Source organism: Brienomyrus brachyistius, chromosome 18 (assembly GCF_023856365.1).
Source record: "Brienomyrus brachyistius isolate T26 chromosome 18, BBRACH_0.4, whole genome shotgun sequence".
Classification (NCBI taxonomy): Eukaryota; Metazoa; Chordata; class Actinopteri; order Osteoglossiformes; family Mormyridae; genus Brienomyrus; species Brienomyrus brachyistius.
In genome coordinates this window covers 17,362,172-17,379,451 of record NC_064550.1, presented here as the reverse complement: position 1 = coordinate 17,379,451, position 17,280 = coordinate 17,362,172, and the positions used below count along the sequence as shown (strand labels likewise).

General features: G+C 44.7%; 3 protein-coding genes across 14 annotated transcripts in view; 1 reads left to right on the top strand and 2 right to left on the bottom strand.

Annotated features, from left to right (window-relative positions):
• Nucleotides 1-534: 534 nt before the first annotated feature.
• On the top strand, nucleotides 535-6,092 carry eva1c (eva-1 homolog C (C. elegans)). 5 transcript variants are annotated; one of them, XM_048984512.1, is made up of 9 exons: nucleotides 535-610; nucleotides 952-1,135; nucleotides 1,364-1,566; nucleotides 1,819-1,942; nucleotides 2,030-2,182; nucleotides 2,333-2,476; nucleotides 2,924-3,001; nucleotides 3,157-3,246; nucleotides 3,868-6,092. In XM_048984512.1, exons 2-9 carry the CDS (start codon nucleotides 1,021-1,023, stop codon nucleotides 4,251-4,253), a joined length of 1,293 nt encoding a protein of 430 aa, XP_048840469.1. In that variant the 5' UTR covers nucleotides 535-610; nucleotides 952-1,020; the 3' UTR covers nucleotides 4,254-6,092. The 5 variants fall into 5 exon arrangements, with proteins under 5 accessions (XP_048840469.1, XP_048840467.1, XP_048840470.1 ...); XM_048984510.1 differs by having other exon boundaries at nucleotides 542-703; XM_048984513.1 differs by having other exon boundaries at nucleotides 542-1,135; nucleotides 3,178-3,246.
• Nucleotides 4,988-8,229, bottom strand: cfap298 (cilia and flagella associated protein 298). Its single transcript, XM_048984545.1, has 8 exons — nucleotides 8,145-8,229; nucleotides 7,673-7,826; nucleotides 7,383-7,550; nucleotides 7,233-7,300; nucleotides 6,787-6,945; nucleotides 6,382-6,513; nucleotides 5,449-5,544; nucleotides 4,988-5,323 (listed from the first exon to the last, which is right to left on the bottom strand). The coding sequence occupies exons 2-8, from the start codon at nucleotides 7,809-7,811 to the stop codon at nucleotides 5,213-5,215; spliced, it is 873 nt and encodes a 290-aa protein (XP_048840502.1). The 5' UTR covers nucleotides 7,812-7,826; nucleotides 8,145-8,229; the 3' UTR covers nucleotides 4,988-5,212.
• Nucleotides 8,230-8,332: 103 nt separating this feature from the next.
• The window catches only part of synj1 (synaptojanin 1), a 28,637-nt gene continuing 19,689 nt past the window's right edge, over nucleotides 8,333-17,280 (bottom strand). For 6 of the 8 annotated variants that reach the window (XM_048984443.1, XM_048984447.1, XM_048984446.1 and 3 more), the window contains 5 exons: nucleotides 16,199-16,234; nucleotides 15,462-15,511; nucleotides 14,257-14,422; nucleotides 12,795-13,036; nucleotides 8,333-11,767 (listed from right to left, as the gene is read on the bottom strand). In XM_048984443.1, coding sequence (XP_048840400.1) covers nucleotides 10,979-11,767; nucleotides 12,795-13,036; nucleotides 14,257-14,422; nucleotides 15,462-15,511; nucleotides 16,199-16,234 — 1,283 coding nt within the window. In that variant the 3' untranslated portion in view covers nucleotides 8,333-10,978. Of the gene's footprint in view, nucleotides 11,768-12,317; nucleotides 12,339-12,794; nucleotides 13,037-14,256; nucleotides 14,423-15,461; nucleotides 15,512-16,198; nucleotides 16,235-17,280 lie in introns of all 8 variants that reach the window. The other 2 variants (XM_048984451.1, XM_048984450.1) reach the window with 2 other exon arrangements.

The window sequence follows — 17,280 nt, the reverse complement described above, 5'->3', positions numbered from 1 at the left end:
GTTCTTTTTGTGACTGAAAACAAAGACAATGTGTATTCATCTATTTGCATGTTTAAATATATGCTTTTATCAGATAGCAGGCATTTTTTATTTAAGGAAAGTGCTTAACTCAGTGATCGCAGCACGAGAAGGATATATAGGCTACTGCAAGTCATGTTCATAAAACCCATATGCGTTATGTGACAGATTTATAGGCCTAACTGATATAACGTAAAATTGCTTATAAATGAATCTATCACACAACGCTTTAGGGTTTTCTGAACATAACTTGCAGTAGAACATGACTATATTCATAATATTCATTTATTATTTTCCCCGTAACCTATAAAATGAACAATAATAATTCATATAATTATATATCCATCGATTATATTGACCAGGAATCAAACTTCCATCCGTATATTTGATAAATTAAATTGCTCATATAAGTGGCAATTTAAACAGAGCTAACAGTTTCGTTTTTCTTTATGTTAATCTTGGCAAAGTTGAGGCTGCGTCTACGGGCCCCGCAGCTCGCCGCCACGCCCCTGCATGTGTCAGCGCTGCCCGGTAATCTGTAAAAGCTCGCCGCTCCTTTGATTTCGCGCCGATCGCCGGTCGCTCGCAGCCGGTGAGACCCCTGGATGTTTCTCCGCCTTCGGCGACTGTCCGCCTCCTTCCGTCCAGAGAGCCGCCCGCGGTTCCTGCGCTTCTGACCTGTTGCGTATGTTTTATTTCGGCTTCACGGTGCCGAGTCCAAGCCGCCGGACTCTTCGCGGCGCTAGTGCGTGCTGCGAACTGGATTTAATTTGTTTCTCTACTTCTCATAATAACTTTACTCCTTTTCCATAATTAGTATTTGTAAACGCTGAATGGCAGCCGAGCACGAAGAGAGGAGGGAGGCGCTCCGGAGTCGGACGCAGGTGTAGGTGGCGTTCTTCTATGCCATTCCAATGCTGCTTTTCCTTCCAGGGCTTCGCTGCCCGTTTTGGCGTTTTGAGGGAAAGTCCGAACATCTGATCATGATCTCATGGACTCGGCATGCGAACCATGACTGGCTTCGGCTCCCGGAGGCAGAGGAGGTCGCTCCTTAACGTTTTCTATCACATTCTTCTCCTGTGGACCAAAGAGATGGACGCGCTTGCGAACTTTTCAAGTTGGTTTATCCTCGCTGCTGATATTTAAGTTGTTAATGTTTAATTCCCTGTTTTCGGGACGCGATAATACGGCAGAGATTATTTGGGGGATAAGATTGTTACTCCCCGCAGTTTTAGGTCCATTAGCCCGTGTAATTGCCCGGTCAGCTACTCACTGAGTAAAGTGAGATGTAATTGAAGCTTTTTATCCCACAGCCCATTTTACTGGCGATTATTGTGTGTTTAAGATTACCTACTTAGGATCATCAAGAGCCACTCCGCCCGCGCCTGCGACGGAGAGCAGCTTCGCCTGCACTGCCCGCGACATTCATCGGTCTCTGTCCAGTCTGCCTTTTACGGGTCCGGTGGGGCGCTGCGCTGTGCCGATAGCCCATGGGCTACACAGGACGGACAGGGCAACCAAACCTGCACTGCCGTTACTGCCTTACAGGTGCTGTACACACCCGCTATTTTTTAATTACAGCAAGCAGAATATCTGAATTCTAACTGAGCGTGCTATTAAGATAGTAGGGATTCTATCGCGCGTGATCATTCTAGTTACTTCGTGTTATTCGGATTGGAGGGTTTGTACTGCAGGCGATCAGTTGTCTGTCATGGTTTTGCCTTTGTCATCTATGGAGTGCCAGTGCATTCTTAGCAAATGAGCTCATGAAGAACATCCTGTTCCATATCCTATTTTCAGAAGGTGCTTTCAGAGTGCCAGGGCCACCGAGACTGCCAGCTTCCTGTCAACCCTCATGTCTTTGGGAGGGACCCCTGCCCTGGGACCCCCAAGAACCTCCAAGTGTCATACAAATGCAAACCCAGTGAGTGAGGCCATCTTTTGTTCTGAGCACACCCTTCCTAAATGGCTTCTTGTACTCTTTGCATAAGCAGCGTTTCCTTTGTTTTAGCTGAACACAAGAGGAAGACTGGATGCCAAGCCGAGCGGTTGACTCTACATTGCAAAAGCCCACGGCTGCTGAATATCTACTGGGCAGCATATGGCAGGGAGCCGGGTGACGCTCACACCTGTGCCCCTGAGGATGAAGAACCACCTCTTTTTGGTTAGTTGTTGCCTGTAACTCCAGAGACTGAGCCACTGCTTCCATTCCCCTTCCCAACTCTGGTCTTGAAAGTCACCCTTCTGCAATTTTTCATTAGCACTCAGCATATCGGCAAGAAGCCAACTGTGCCGTGTGTGTTTTTCCTCGCAGAGTGTTCCTACCACGGGGCTGTGGACATAGTTTCCAGGGAATGTTATGGGAAGCAGAGGTGTGTGATCACGGTCGATGACCACAACTTCAAAGACCCCTGTCCCTTAGGAATGAGGAAGCAACTCACCGTCCTCTATGCATGTGGTATGAAACGATTTGCTTTGTGACAGATAACCCAACATGGTACTCTGGTCCATCGACTAATCCAGACTTCTGCAATTTGCATTGAGTACCAAGTTGCTCTCTTTCGTATCTTTGCAAATCATATTGCTGTTAATATCAGATTATCTGAAAAAAAAAACACAATTTGCTACCAGTGAGTTTCCAAGAAATGTAGTACCTCCCCTTTCATTTTCAGGGAGTGATATTATCATATTGCTGGAACAGCTTCTAGGACCAGCACAAATCTCATACCATAGTTTGATAGAAGTTCTGAAGCAACAACCACATTCTTTGATTTTATCCAACTTGAAACTGAAGATTTATCAGTTGTTGGAAGATGTTTTTCAGGGTTGATTTTTCTGCCATTTGAGTTGCAAAGGAACAAGAGAGACTGTGGATTGAGTAATGTGGGCTTTGTTCCCCGGATAGTGCCTCTGAGCTTGATGAAGGAGGTAGACCCCAGCATATTTACCACTACAGCGACTCCTAAACAGACCACTGAGAAAGGTAATTATCATCTTTTGATTGCGACACTGACAAACATGTTTTGGGCTGGTCTGTTTTTCACCACTGCCCATTTTGTGACAACTGAAGCTGTCATAGCAGCAGGAAATGCCTTTTTTAAATTGTAATTAAAAAAAACAAAAATCTTTTCTCCAAAGACGTGGTTTTGTATCCCAAAGGCTCCAAACATCCAGAAAACAAGGGGATTATTCTCAGCAACTCTCTGATGGTGTTTGGTTTTATTAAAGGTAATACACACTATAGACTGTTTCCTCCTATTCGCTTTCATTCAGAAGGATCAACATTTTCCTACAGTTCTGCAGCCTCTCTTATAACCCTATGGCAGGGGTGGTCAAACTTATTCATAAAGGGTCAACGTCTATGCAGGTTTTTGGGATAACCTTCAGGTCAGCCAATCAGTCCTGCAATTAGTAATCTAATTATGGTGTTCCAGCGAAAACCTGCACACACAACAGCCCTTCCTGGATAAGATTGGCCAACCATATCCTATGGTCACAATTCCTTTTGCACACCCTAGTGGTATGAAATAAAAGTAGTAATATAGATTGTATAATTCCTTTGACAGCTTGTGGGAGTTTTACTTACACAAAAAAAAAACCTGAGGGCAGAAGGAAATGTGATTGGTTATCTCTCTGAACCAATCCGATTGAGAAGAGGTGGGTCCAAGAAACTAGAGGATGCACCTGATTGGTTGAACCCACCTCCTCTACAACCGGATTAGCCATCTCTTTGAATCGATCATTTTTCATTCTGCCCTCAGAACGTTTTTATGTAAGAAAACCCCCCATGAGCCACTTGATATCACAGCAGCACCTTCTAAGGCTTCATGTGTGACTGTTTCCCTTTAGAGCACCCAGAACTAGCAGCCCTGCTCTTTGTGTCCAGTGTATGCGTGGGACTTCTCTGCGTGCTCCTAGCCCTGTCCATGAAGATATCCTGTAACGTCAGACCTCACAGAGGCGTACAGTCAATGGTAAGGCGACACAGCGGGCATAATTCCGATGAGGAAAGCTCAGAGCTCAGCAGCTTGGTCAGCGAGAGCAAAGACGACGCCTGCTGGGAGGTGACCAGTACGACGCTGGAGGCCGCCGAGCTGGCAGAGAGGATCGAGCGGCGAGAGCAGATTATCCAGGAGATCTGGATGAATGCCTATCTCAATGGGACCTCACAGATCTGGCCTGTATCACCTTGCAATACTGCTGACTACAGTCCAGACAGCCTTACACTACATTAACACATACCAATCTACCAACCAGATGGACTACATTTCACTGTATAGCTTCCGTTTTGGTAATCCTGTGATCTAGGATGAAGTCCACCCTAAGAGTGTGGTAAAGAATCTGGCCCTCCTTTGCTGGTGCCAAGCATTATGCAAATATACAGCTTTAAGCTGCCCGTAAGTGTCGGTTTGAATTAACTATAACTGTCATCAATGTGCAAAATTATGAATTTTAAAAAGGAAATTAAGTTGACATTATTTATTTAAAAGCCACGTGTGCTTGTTTAAAATTATTGTGAGATGTTGCCTGAGTTTAGCCAGGCTGTGAAAGGCGGCTCCGCTTGCTTTACGAGAAGCACTTTAACCACGCCTTTGTTTCTCCCGCTGCCTTGAGGGAGGCTTTGTCGGGAAGTTTCAGCCCCCTCGTCTTCTGAAAAGCTTTCCATGTCGAGTTCTGCAACTTCCTCTCTCTGGCCTTGGGAGGACGTTACGGCACAGCGGTATCCTGCTTGCGAACGGCATTTGGTTTCATTGTGGCCCCGGGCTGGCCGTGCAGCGGGACAAAGAGAGGAAAAGTCCCACACCTTCTACCCGCCCATGGTGAGGCAAGTGGGTATTGGGTCCCAACAGCGGCTGACCCCCACCCCCTTGCTGCAGCACTATGGAAACTGCCCCCCAGGCCCCCATTTTGGTGCTGACGTCACCCCTTGGGAACCCGCCATACTGAATCAGCGCCTTGACTTGACGTGTGTGGTTCATGTTACATTGGATTTATTTGTACCTGCCACGGAAATCCACCAGGGAGTGTTACAAACCAACTTCATAGATGGACCTGAAGGCCTGGATGACCCACTGCGCAGCACAGATGACGAAACACTGGGGATCGATTGTCCAACAGTCCGAAAGTAAGGTGAGCCGTTCGTTTGCTGAACGCTAAACCTACAACATCAGGGGGAGAGACGATGTTCAGCACTTCACCTGGGGCCCCACTTTATGTTGTTAAGTCCCTGAAACTGCCTCTTCAGTGCTTGCCGGTCTGACCATTCAGACTGCAGGTACGTGTCGTCGTCGGCTTCTTCCAGTTTCTACAGATCAGGGGAATAAACCACGAGAGAAGGGGGATGAAGCTGAAGCATCACGCCCAGACTGCACTAACGAAAGAGATTCTGAATTTTAAAAAAAATCAGTTTCAGGGGTGATGCATCTCTACCTTTAGCTCTTCCTGCCGTCTGTAGTGATGCAGCATCATCTGTTTCTGCTCCTCGGCATTGACTAGCGGCTCTCGCGATGGTGCCCCCTGACCCCTCTGTTGCAGGAGAGATGGCACAATGGACTTACACTCTGAGGGCATTACAGAACACAGATTAAATTGTCGTCGGACATCGTTCAATCTACAGATGCTCCTCGCTTCACGACGGTCTGATATTCCAGCTTTATGATGGTGAATAAGCGATTCAGCGGCCAACTCTGAATTCTGATCTGTTCCTGGACTAGTGATCTGTCACACGATATGTTTTACTGAGGATGGCCGATGGCAGCATCCACCCAGCCAGGCTTTCAAGTCTCTGCAGCGATCGCGAACATAAACATGTCATGTAGTGTTTAACAACATATTGCAATGGCATTTTTTTTCTGTCTTTAATGACATTTTCCTAGGTTCATTATATTTACTACATGCCCAACTGTGTCGTAATTCATACTCAACTTAGGACAGGTTCATCAGAACATAACCCCAGTATTAACCGAGGAGCATCTGTAGTTAGCTGTTGACTTTATGAACAAAATAGAAAATAACAGTACTGCAAATAACATAAAATGGCCTGTTTTACTAAAAAGAACTTTAATAAAAAATTTAACTACTGCAGTCTATTTTTAAGGAATTGTTGAATTCAATCTAGTATCTATTTGTTAATCTATTTGCTCGTACTTTTAGCATGAAGTTCCCTAAGCATTCATCACTGAGAGACTTAAGCTAGGAGAAGTGGAGAGACATATCACTAGGGTTAACTGTTGAAATGATTTAAACATCCGTTCAACAACTGACCCCAGTCTGCCCTATGTGATAAATGCATCCACATCATCTATAAACCTTGACAAGGCAAGAGCGGTTTGAATGTTTAGCTACTGCAGCTACTCCACGCACTTTCTGAACCTTGACCATGATCTTGGTCTTTTCGTTCCTCCCCACGTAGTCCTGGAGCTTCTTTCCCGTCTGCATCTCCTTCCCCGCCCACCAGAGCTGAGCTTCCTCCTCTGGAATCACTTGTAGTGAGGCCTGAGGAATTGTGGGAGATATGGATTAGGAAAAGTAAATGTTGCAGGCCAGCTGGTGTTAACTGGGGAGGCACAGTCATGTGCAGAAGTAAGTAAACCCCAAATAAAGGTTTCCCATTTTTAACATGTCAACATTTGATCTTCATATTTTATATATATATATATATATATATATATATATATATATATATATATATATATATATATATATAAAATAAACGTAAGTACATCACTCCTCCCTGTCCAAGGGCTGCAAGAAACAGTTGTTGTTTACCTGTGTTCCTGAGAGATCTTCTTTGTTCTCAAACTCCATCCTGATTGGATCATGGGGAGGTAGACCCATGGGGTACACTATCATCACAGCCCCCCGCAGCATATCCAGGGCCTCCCTCACCATCTCCATGGTGACACACACACCGGCCTGCACTTGTTTCTGTTAAGGTAAGAAGGGCAGGTTAAAATGAAGTAAATGTTCGAACGAATGTGCGGCTTCACAGACGAGAAAGGAAGGCACATCATTGTAACAAATGCAGAGGATTAACATTTATTTAACAAATACCCACAATTAAATGAACATATTAAACACAAGATAAAAAAAAGATGAAGATAATCTTTATTGTCATTGTCACTTGGACAACAAAACTGAAAATGCAATTTCAATGTGAGGCATAAAAAGAGTAAGAAAATAATACAAATATACATGATGAACATAAAAACTACCTTGGAAACTAAGGCCTTGGCTTCTTCAGTAGTTTTACGCAGCACTTCCTTCATTTTTTCGTTCGGAGCTAAAAAGATGTACACGGTGGGAGTGATTAATCGGCAGTGGCAGCACAGGACTGGGTGTCAGGGTCGGCGGGCTGCTCTCACCGTGGCCGTTCCTCCGTCCGATCTCGTCCTTCTTTAACTCAGATCCTCCGCTCGGTACGCACTTCTCCCCCCACTCGTCCCGTAACCGGAGATCAACGATCTGCTCGTCGGTCAGCCCTTGCATGTTTGGCGGGAGGGTGATGCCGTGGTCGGCAAGCTCCGTCATTTCTGTTCGCATTCACATACAATCGGCAATTATACCTAACTTACTTAACGTTAGATAAAAAACGAGAACATGCATTAGACTGTAATTCCACAACACATAGCAAATGGTCTGGGCAAAACCTCACCAGAGCAAATTCTGTCCACTTTCAGCCTTGCATTGTAAATGGCAGCAACCTGCAGAATCAGTGCGTCCACTGAAACGTCCACTGTTGTGTTAAAGAGAAACTGACTATCATCTCCCCGCTTCACGTGCAGCTGGACCATGTCTGCTGTGCCAAACTGAGGGAAAAGACGAAATAATTAATTGCGCCCACTGCACGGCTAATTGAACACTACCACTCAAACAGTCTACGTTTCTGACTACTGGGTAAAAATACGTGCAAAACACGAAATGCGAGACGGCCTTAATTATGTTTGGATACTGTTGCCATGGGAACACAGTCCAATATTCGCGTTAACATTGGTCAATGTTGTAATAAATTTGGGGAGGGGATAAGCAAAGCAAGAAAATTTACCCAATATAATGAAAATCACCATCTTAGTTAAAGGGGGATCGATGACAAAGCTAAAAATTCGCGGAAAATGATCAGAACTTACCGTGTTCCCAAATCTTGTACCAGCACGAACGACCAAAGGCCCAACTAATCTGCGTCCAGGTTAGAAAAGTACTTCCGGGTACGTCGCCACCTTACCGTATATCATGGAATAACATAGCCGAGGAGTTTGATCACACAGCCTCAGCAGAGCATTTCTGACAATACGCACAAAAACAAAAACGCCAATAATCGCTGTTGATTGATATTTATTATTGCATACGTACAACATCAATTGCTTCATCCATAAATGTGCAGGTATCCGTGCACAGAATCTTAAGTATTGTTCAATTAAATTGCAGTATTCCGTGTTAATACGTACAGAACATGATCAGCAACATTTTCTACCAGGTTACAGTCGCAAAGGGACACCAATCTCACAAAATAATTTTTGTTTCTTATAAAATCCCATACGTCACACAACAAAGACTTAACACCATAGCTCATACTAGACCCCTATAAGCAGTTCCTGCTATGAACGGCACACATTAACAGCATAGATGTCTTTTAGTGGTTACTTAGGAACAACCAAAGCAAGAAAAGTACATTTTCTCCCGTTGTTCGACAATACACAGACCCCGGTGTGTTTAGGGTTGTCTTATTACAAGGTGTGATTTACGACAGTCACATGGATATTGAGAAAAGCATTGTTAACATGGTTTAAAGGACTTGTTCCCTGCTCAAACCAAACCATCCAGCTCTACAGTAAAAGAGGAGACCTAAAAAGACTCGCAAAAAAAATAATCGAATGACCTATAGATAATCTCCTTTTCAATGTTTTTCTCTTCTCTTAGGCTTCAATTTTACCAAATTCGACGTACCGCAAGTCACTGTAATATTCATGAAACCTTTGTTGGTCGACAAATTTTCAAAACACAGGCAACAGACTGAAGGCAGTACAACAACATTACAATAGCAAAAAATTAGCCTTGACACCAGCTTATTTCTAGCCTACAAAAAGCCGTGTCATGATTCACTTGTATTCCAAAGGTTTCTTTCTCTTTGAAAAAGCAAGCCTCGCTTGGGGGTGTGGTGTGGTGGGGGATGGGTTGTAACGGTTACTACAGCACTTCTCAAAACACAGAAGGTAGACTGAGCAAAAAAATGATGAAAAAATGCCTTTGGACGACTGGCAGCAAACACACACCAGAGAATAAAGCTCACAGCACATAGCACAGATGTAGGGAAACATCCAGTATACATGGTTTCTATGCCAATGATGTTTGAATGAGAAATTCCTGAAATGCTGATAAGACTTTGCGGTTATCAGCTGTAGTTCCTAAACACACCCAACAAGACTGACATGTAACACAGAGCCCCTGCCCCACGATTCCTGCCACTTCAATAACATTTGTGGGGGACACTGCAGCCACAAAATGTGCCCTTAATCCACCACTGAGCCAAGATGAAACTAAAACAAGACTGCAAAATCAGCAGATACACCACAAAGCACACGACTGTACAGTAAGTAAACCTCAGGAAGAATGTTTCCCCTTCCAAAATAAAGCTCATTTTTAAAAACAACTCAGGTTAGACACTTTTTAAAAGCATAAAAGGTCGTCTTTTACTTACAAAAGTATAATCACTATACTCCGCTTTTCCAGCCTGATATGCAGACCACATGAACAGACATAGCACATTGACTGGATAAAAATCAGTAAATTTTTCTGGCTTTGGACCGAATTAAGTACCTACAGCTATGTAGTAAATAAAGATTTTTTTTACTGCACAGCAGATACACACACCCCTGGAATATAAGTTATTTCCCTCACCACCACCTTTGGGTCTTATACCACCTATTAAAAGGCCAAAGAAGACCAGTCAGTGCAAAAATCAGGGTGTGTATATATTTTTATATGTATATATATATATTTATATATAGTGTAAATACATACATCTGTGTAAATATACATTTATATAAGTATATATATAATTTTCCTTTTTTAGATGTGTTCAGATTTTCAACATTCCAGTTTACACATTGTTCCACAATATACATAAATCCTACCTCTATGTAATTTACTGTATTGCCCAGATGAGCTTGAAACTGTGGATGCAGGAGCTGCAGCAAAGCGAGGTCACCGCCTAAAATGCGAGGTCACAGCTTATGATCCCTGGCGGTATCGGGAAACGACACTGCGGTTAACATACACTGGACTGCATACATTCAAGCGATAGGATGCTAAAAGCAGGAGGAGAAACTGGGGTGCAGTGGGGCACCAGTGAGGCAGCAAATCAGTGGTCAAAGGTGTCCTGTGAGTCACACATTAATGGTCACTTATAAATAAACAAACACACAGTTCGCTCTCCAGAGCACATTGCCAACACATTATTAAAAACCTCCTCTCTAAGTGACACACTTTTGCTGCATGAGGTGCATCTTTCCTGAAGCAAAAAATAACAACAATAAAAATACAAATTGCATGGACATTCAGACGCTTGTATTCAGAAGCGTGCCAATCGCCAATGTGCAGACACGCATGTCTTGAATATTGCACAAATTAAACAAAAAAAAAAATGGATATGTATATACATATAGTAACACACCATCGTGCATCTAAGCAATACAGGCAGGATTCCAGTCAGAATTAATGAAATATGAGGCTTTGGTGAATCACTAAAACCACTGTCACCTTCCTACTGCAACAAACGAAAATAAATCGGAAAAGCTCCTGGTCCGTCTGTATTTGAAACCGTGTTGCACCTAATTCAATGATCCTACAGTCCTTTACCTGTGTATGGTACAGTTTATTCAAACCGTACATGAGTTTAAACAGACGCATACTTGTCACTATTCAGTTATACCACATGCAGCTCCTAGATCAATGAATTTGAAAACTATTGTCCTTCAGTGATCTCCTTAGAGACTAGAAAGCTGCTTTCTAGCGTCAAGGAGGGCTGAGGGTTTCCAGATTTAGTCCTTGCAGGAATGGGAGGGGGGATGGCTGGGAATGTAGAGGAGGGAGGCCCCGTGCACAGGTCAAATCCAGGGCTGGGGAACAGGGTCTGTGGGTCAGGGGGCTTGGAGATGGGGCCGGGTCCGGTCAAGGTGGGAAGAGTTGTTTGCGTTGCCATTGGTGGAGTCCTCACTGGAGCGGGGAAATCGGAGTCGTCGTCAAACTTGACCCACTCTTGGATGCCGTCACCCGCGGCTGAAGGGGTTGCCACCGTGGAGACGTTGGAGGGCACGTGACATGTGGCTGGTTGCAGGAGAAGCGGCTTTGAGGCCATTGCGTGCTGCTGGGAGTGAAAGTCGGGTGTGACGGAACGGCGCTGCGTTGCGGACATTTGGCTGGTGAAGGGATTAGTACTGCCCGGTTTGATGTCGGACAGGAAGGGGTTGGGAGACGTGCGCAGAATCTCCTGGGAGCGACTGCGGTTGGGTGTCAGAGAGGAAGGCCAACCTGGCAAATCCTGCAGGGAGGACTGTGACGTAGGCTGCAGGTAGTGAGAGCCAGGTGGAGCAAGAGAAGCTGAGGAGGGGCTGCTGAGCAGAGAGCAACTTCTCGTCAGGGACTGTGTGCTGGACCAGGAAGTGGACGAGGAGGGAAACAGGCCGAGGGTGAGACTCTCAAAGGGGTCGGGCTTTGATTGTGCTTCTTTCTGAATTCCATTCATCCCATTGATCTGAATTGTCGGGGGGGGGGGGTAATGAAACATCAATAAAGGGGCATTTTCAGCAGCAGAAGGTAAACCAACACCAATCATTAATACACGTCTTTTTCTGCCGTGACCGGCAGTTTACTTTTCAGGATTAAAAATGTCTAAATAAAATATGCAAAATTCCAAAATAAACTATGAAATGATCATTAACTTAACTCCTTTAATAAGCTGGTTACTTGAAATTCCTCATGAATGTTATGAAAAATGCAATGCAGGTGTAAATTCTGTGACTATCTAGTTCTATAAAAAACTTTTTTGTTTTTAGGAAAAGACAAATATTTGAAAGAGTTCATATTTTTTTTATTGAATTTCAGGGTTATAAAGATGTCTTGAAATAAAAAGTTTAAATGTGAAGTTAACACCAAAAACTGAGTGGGGAAAAAAAAGATGCAAAACTATATAGTGTGATGCTTAAATGATGTAAAAAGGACAAAATCAAAAAGGCAGGTTATTTCCACATATGGAGAGAAGTCATAACGTGCTTATGATCTGAGGCTAAAATACTCTTAAATACCTTTCACCCTGAGGATTGGTCCTGCTTGCGAGAGAGAAAAGGGGGTAAGAAGAGAGATAAAAGTCAGAGAGAAGAGGCTGGTGTGCAGGTGTCACGTCTCACGGGAGGTGTGTGCTGCTGATGAGTACAAAGGCAAGAAATGAGACAGAACTTGTGTGTTTTGGGTCCTTTCAACAAATTGCACTTAATTTCTCCAAGTCAGTGTTTCCCCATCCAGTCCTTGGGGACCCACAGACCGTCCGCACTTTTGCTCCCTCCCAACTATCGGAGAGAGCAAAAATATGTTCCGGCTGTGGGTGCCCGAGGACTGGATTGGGAAACTGTACTCTGGGGGTTAAGAAAGATCAGGCCTGACTAAGACTCATGGAGAGATGCTGGTGGTGCTCGCTGCATGATCGAGGACGTCCTTCTCATTTCCTGTGCTGCCTGCTAAGGGGGGTGGGATTGAGGAGGGGATGGAAGGAGTGGATGACTAACCTGAGAGGAGGGAGGAGGCAGGCTGTGGGCAGAGCGGCTCCGGGGAGGCGGCTTTGGGGAGCCCAAGCTTGCTGAGGCTTGAGGGGGAGGGGCCTGAGGAGCTGCTGCAGGCTGCGGCTGCAGTGGGGCTGCCATCTGTGGCTGCAAGGGCGGGGCCAACTGTGGCTGTAGGGGCGGGGCCATCTGAGGCTGTAGGGGCGGGGCCATCTGAGGCTGTAGGGGCGGGGCCATCTGTGGTCTCACTGTGGGAAGTCAAAATAAGTAAAATAGACAAACTGTACATAAACATGCGCATTTATGTGCACACACTGTGGAAAAGCAATCTTCAGAGTAACACTGGGTGGTGTTCATCCAGTACACTGGTTTTAATTTCCCATACGGTATGAATTTAGGCAATAAAAATGTAACACCTGAAATAAAATAAAAAATAAAAATGGAACACCTGCCTTCATATATTAGCATACACATTTAATTCCAAAATATTTTTTTAAGACGGTACGCTGTCAAACGTTTAGGACATGCTCTTTCAAATCTATCAAGTTTTCCAAAAACACTAATACTTGCAATTAAATTCTTAAAGCTAATTCATGTTCGCATGCAGAATCGAGTGAGGTGAATGCACAAATTCATAAAATTATGCCTAAATTAATAATTAACATTATACAAAACGAAAACATGCATTAGACCAGGGATGCCCACACTTTTTCAGCTTACGAACTACTTATAAATGACCAAGTCAAAATGATCTACCTACTATAAAAGTGTAAAACATATTTATGTATAAAACCATTGAGTATTCTTTATTATTAGTTTATTATCATTATTATTATTCTTTAATATAATTATAAATTTCCCTTTGAGATAAATAAAGCATTTTTGAATTGAACTGGGATTTTAGTTCCTTCGCCTTTATCTTTCTTAGCTCGCTTTTCGGAGGGAAGTTAATGTCGCAGTTTTTATGAACAGTCCGAAAATGCCGAAATTCTATCACAAGAGATCTACCATACTAAATTTTTTTCCCCCACGGCCAAAATTTCAAATGTCTTCAAATGTGACCTTATGTAACATCTAAATGTTCTAATGTCTAATAATTTCTGTATCATATTCCGGTTGTACGCTAATAATCATAACTGTAGGTTTTCTCATTTGTATGACTAACTGTGCGACATTGTTTACATACAAAACTGGATGGAGTGACTTTGTCAAAATGGCGTCGCACTCTGCGTCCGTTGGGCTGCAGCAGGAAACTTGCCTGTCATATCTAGTAAATATACGTCACCGAGTTAAACACTGAAGGACGTCATTTGTAGCGTGGTATATCAGATATTGATACCACATGCATGCAGATGGCTGGGAACTGAGCCGGCTGCCGTCACACGATGAGGTACGAGGACAGGCTGTGTGATCACTACACAGACGGCCACTGAAGGAACGCGTCCTCCCTGCGACCCCCCCCGCTTACCCGGGGGCTCTGGGGTGGCCCTTGGTGCTCCGGGGTGTGTCTCAGCCATCGATCTGGGGGCCCCTGGGTGCACCTCTGGGATGGGCCGGGGAGCCCCGGGGTGAGCCGGGGGATGTGGGCGGGCTTGGGGGGTCACGCTGATAACCCCCGCTCGTGGGGGGATGTTCTACAAGGACAGGAAGCAAGAGCATCAGCGTAACAGGACGTATGAAACACACAAATACCTACAGTAAAATAGTACATGAGCCTTCAAACATGTATGCAATCGCCGGGAATATGACTAAATACAATGGTTCATAGACTCATTTTTAAGACCACATGGTATGTATGTGTAAAACTTAATCACCATGTTAATGCGCACCAACATTTGTTACCAGTTTCCTAGTGCACTGCAGCCTATATCAGTGACATCCCAAGCCGATATCGAAGACCACGTCCGCTTCGCTGACGGCAGTTGTGCAGACTGTGAGACACTGTCAGGTTCTGTCACACACTGCGATAAGCCTGAGGCACGTGGCCTGAAACTGCAAACTATCGAGATGTCAGCACTGTGGAAATTCTTTAAAATGGAAACTCAGAAGTAGCCCAACAGCCACCTGCAACGCCATCCTTTCGAAAGGAGACCAGATCAAAGCGTCATTTAATACAAGTAATCTAAGTAGGTAGTAGAAGAAACATGAAGAACACTCCGGAAAACTGCGACAGCCATTCAAATGAAGAATGCAGACACCTACTGCACATGCATGTATATTTGCATGTTTATTCAAAGATGGAATTGGGAAATGAGAATGACTGATATAAATACTCAATGGATCAGATCAGTTCACCAGAGTACCAGTAAAGATCAGGATACCCCTCTTCTATATGTTTGGTGATAAAGTGTTTATAACTAACAAACATCAGCCAAAACACTACACTTTAGTGCCAGCAGGTGGCACACTGCTCTCAGACCACATGGGGTCTAGAATCCAGCCTGGTTCAGGACACTAAACCTGTATTTTTCAAACCAGTCCTCAGGGACCCCCAGACAGTTCATGTTTTTGCTCCTTCCCAGTTCCCACAGGGAGTAAAAATGTGGACTGTCGGGCAGGGAGCTGGGAGGGATCAAAAATGCAGACCATTTGGGGGTCCCCAAGGACCACATTGGGAAACCCTGCACTACACAAGGGGCACTGTTTCATTAACAAAAACAAAGGGCAACATACCGGTCTGGCAGCCCCTCCAGCAGCGGGTCCACCTGCAGCTTGGCCTCGACCTGAAACAGAGACACGCCTCCAGTCAGGTGACCCCAGCGCAGCGAATCACATCAGCTGTTCATGGGAAGGCCTTCATCACAGAGAGGGGACGATGGGACATTTCTGGGGAAAAGGCTTTGGAAGTCGCCAGTTAAAATGGTAAAGAAAACACACAAAAAAGAAAAATCGAGACAAAATTTGTCTTCTGAATTTTGATATGGAGTATAGAAAAGTAAAGGTTATTATTTATTATTATTTCCCTATTTTTCCCTGTTATTATCAAATAAATCTTTTCAGGAATAATCTTCAGTTCCTTAACTGAAAGACTGAGCAGGATCTGGGCTCCTAGTCATCCAGCATGCAGCTCCCCATCAGAGGACTGGCATAGATACTCCGCACAGCTGGGCTGCGGAAGGGCAGGGGGTGCGTGGGGGGGGACACTGGTGCCAGGACCGGGCCTTTCATTGGGGGGAGCCCAGTGCGGGAGGGGCAGTTTCCCACGCGACTTGGATGACTGGGACGAGGGCGGGGAGGTGGGGTGAAGGACGGGAGGAGGGGGTGAGAGACAGGCGGGCAGGTACGGAGGACGAGTCGGCTCTTGCCAGCGATGCCAGGGCCTGAGGTTCCTGCCATGTTCCACGATACCAGCACAATCTGAACAAGGGAGCGAAGGGGCCCAGAGCACAATGGAGCCCAGTGTTACTTACCCAAGTCACTTCGAGTTAATCCCGGACTTTTTGGTCCTTTGCAGCAAGTGGAAGGAAAATTGAGCATCCATTACATCCCACTGTCACTGAGGTGAAACTGCAGCACCGCCACTGGCAGACGTTACAGACACTAATAAATACGTCCTGTACCTCACTGCTGTGTTTTAATGAAACTTAATAAACGAAAGAAAAAGAAAATGCTGTCTGGATCCTTCCACACTTTACTTAGTAAAGGTGGAAATCAGATGCTGCACAAATCAGGCATGAGTCAAATTAGGTGGAACCATAATAAACAACCAATCAGAATTATTATTTTTTATGAAAGAATTCTGATTGGTTTAAACGGGACAACACCTTAGTTACAGAAATGAGTTGCAAGTCACCCCCCCCAAAAAAAAGAGATGGTGACTGGGCTGGTAGCTTTACCTTCGGAGGTCCACCTAGCCATTTCTGGGCTCTGAGGCTCTCCGACAGCTTACGGCGCAAGTGAACCATTCCAAAAGAGGACATGTAAGATGCCAGCATAACCCATGCAATGAGGAAGGCGATGAAAGAACCACAAACACAGATCAAGCAAGTCGTTCATGCAATGGAATGAAGATGTTAAAGAACACAGACATACATGGTTTGAAAGCAGAACACACACATCTAAGATAAGCTAAATCAGTGGTTCTCAAACCTTGTCTGAAGACCCCCCAAAAAAACACTGGTCAAGACTTGAGACCCCTTTGTCTCCCAAGGCTGGGGGTGGGGGGTTATGTCGTAACCCACAGCCTGAGAACCACTGAGCCAGATGACAGTTAAATATCGATGAATGGAAAGGAAAATAAGACGGCATCAGCGGGAGCAGCATGCATGACGGATACGGATACAGAAACAGAAACACTTGGAATAATCTAAGCAACAATAACAATCACTGTAACTGTACAAATGTAATCGATGCCAGGATCACAAACTACTCTCCATCTCAATAGGACCGAATGGACCGGGCAAGGAAACCTGCCTTACAAGCCATGCCTTTCGCCCTGTGATGAAACGTCACATTTTATTCTCATCGCAGACTCTCAGAGAACGACACCTGC